General features: G+C 43.3%; 1 protein-coding gene across 1 annotated transcript in view; it reads right to left on the reverse strand.

Moving 5' to 3' along the window:
• Positions 1-355: 355 nt before the first annotated feature.
• Positions 356-2,374, reverse strand: part of LOC101626093 (solute carrier family 22 member 10) — a 33,172-nt gene continuing 31,153 nt past the window's right edge. The window contains exons 8-9 of the mRNA XM_012725149.1: positions 1,490-1,693; positions 356-416 (exon numbers count right to left, since the gene is read on the reverse strand). Of these exons, the coding sequence (XP_012580603.1) occupies positions 356-416; positions 1,490-1,693 (265 nt within the window). The remainder of the gene's footprint in view (positions 417-1,489; positions 1,694-2,374) is intronic.

Genomic DNA, 2,374 nt, shown 5'->3' on the forward strand with positions numbered 1-2,374 from the left:
AACATATGAGAGCAAATAAAGATATATATATATATTTGGCATTTTGTAGATTTATGATATAACCCACCAAAGTCTGTTCCATACATTAGTTACATTCCAATTCTTCCATGGCCTCCCATTGTTCCCAAATCATCTTTTCTATTAGCAATTTATTAGTAAGTTTAGAATCATTCCCCCTACTTGCCAAAAGTACTACATGTTACTCTAAATTATTTTTTAATTGCAAATTAATTTCGTGACTGTAAAAGACATTCATTTTTCCAGGACATATTTTTCTACTTTGTTGATAAAAAGGGAAAAGGGTGCTTTTCTTTCATATTTTTTTCCAGTTTGCCAGTAAACTCTTGAAAGCTCCTTAAAATTTTGTCACTTTCATATATAAATCTTTTTCATTTCTTCTTCTTGAGAATTTTTGGCTGGAACAAACAGAGACAACTGTCAACCCATGAACATTGCATCTAACATTGTCCTTCTAATTACATACCAGTGCTACCCTAAAATCTACCCAAAAATCTAACGTTAAAAAAAAAATAAAAGACCAAAATAATTTGTATGCTCTCAGGCTTGACTGGGGCTAAGGCTTTGATCATAGATCTTTTTTAATCTAATGAAATCCATGAAGGGTTGTTCAGGGGCTGGACAGTCCCTTCTGCCAGTGCAGAACCCCGAAGGCAGAATGCAGAGCGGTTCTCTAGCTCTCTGGCCATTGACACCTTGGGAAAGGCTAGAGGTGAATTAAAAGTCTTAAGGGAATACTCATTACTTATTGGTTGAATTCGAGTGTCCCCTCCCCCTCTGTCCCAATCCATGTGTTAAAACATTACTCTCCCTACCGCAGAATGTGAGATTCTGGATGAAAATGTGAGGTCCCCATGTCAGATAAGGCTATTGTTGATTTAACAAGTTAAGATGAGAGCCTACACAGGTATAGTGGGGCTTGATCCCATGACTGGAGTCTATAAAACGGGGAATTTTGACACAGAGGCATTCCCAGGATGGTGCCTCCCCAAACTGGGAGACACTAAACTTCTTTAAGTCACTGAGTGTGTGGCATGTTATTGCAGAAGCCCTAGAAAAAGATGCTATTTTTTCTCTTTAAAAAATTCACTTTTAAACTTTTTTCTTTCTCCTCAATTACTTTCACAATTTGTGAAAGCAACGCTGTCTGAACACAGGTTCCTAAACCTGACATATTTCCTTTATTAGCTTTTCAAACAGCCTGTCAGCTTGGGGCCTCCTCAAGTTACTCCTTCACTATCACGTTTGTTTCCCCTTTACTCTCCAGCTCTCAGGTCTGACACCAGGAGACACCATGAAGACAGTGTGGCTCCAGCAGGAGATGGCACTGCCATCGCACAAACTAAGGTTCATCTCTTCCCTACGACTCGGGGGGAGTGGAGGGCCCCCCTTGGGTTTGTCTCTTGGTGCCCCAGGGCCCCCCTTGGGTTTGTCTCTCGGCTCCTCCTGGGGAGATAGAAGCTTCACTCACTGATTTTCCACGTCCTGGATGGTGTCAGGCAAAGGCTGGTTCTTGGTTTCAGGCAGGAGGAGGACAAGGAGACCGGCTGGGATGGGGAAGACGCCATAGATGATCCAGGGCAGAGTGGGGTGAAACACAACCAGCAGCATGAGCAGGGGCGCCAGGGTCGCCCCACACCTTGTAGCCAAGGTGTCTATCGCTGAATATCTTGCCCTGGAAGGTAAACCACAGTCTCTCAAAGCCTACACAACATGCATAGATTTGTGGGCTTTTCTTTTTTTTTTTACTTGATGTTGTGAAAGACAATAGAAAACACTTGTTAAACATACGGGGTTGATGACTTGTTTTGAAATTTAATCAGTAAATTGTCTGTTTGTTTTTGATGTTGGAAGTACGCCAAAAGTTTTTCCATTCTTTTAAACAGAATGTGGGGCCCTCCCTGGTGGCACAACGGGTTAAACCACAGCACTATGAAACTATCCAAGGCACTGAAGTACCAGTTCCATTCCCGGTCAGGGAGGTGACCCACATGGTTTGGCAGACCTGTCCACGGCTCCCCTCAGCAGTGTACTTCAGCCTGCCTGTTGTGTTCCCCACTCTGTCTCTGGTGTATCTTCTCACTCCCTGCACCTCTAGCCTGTACCCCAGATCTTGTATGCATAAGTAAATAAATCTTTAAACAAATAAAATAAATAAACAGAATGTGGTACATCTCCCCACCAGACAGCCATTTGGTGAGACTTTGGAGATAGGGCATTGACGCTTGTTGAAAGTCAGTTGTCTGTAATAAACTTAGGTTGTGGGCCCTCCCTGGTGGCGCAGTGGGTTAAAGCACAGCACTGAGAAGCTAAAGCCACTTCCGCATGAGTTCGATTCCCGCCTGCCCCGGAGGTG

The sequence above is a fragment of the Condylura cristata genome, unplaced genomic scaffold, assembly GCF_000260355.1.
Source record: "Condylura cristata isolate star-nosed mole 26May11 unplaced genomic scaffold, ConCri1.0 scaffold00015, whole genome shotgun sequence".
Taxonomy (NCBI): Eukaryota; Metazoa; Chordata; class Mammalia; order Eulipotyphla; family Talpidae; genus Condylura; species Condylura cristata.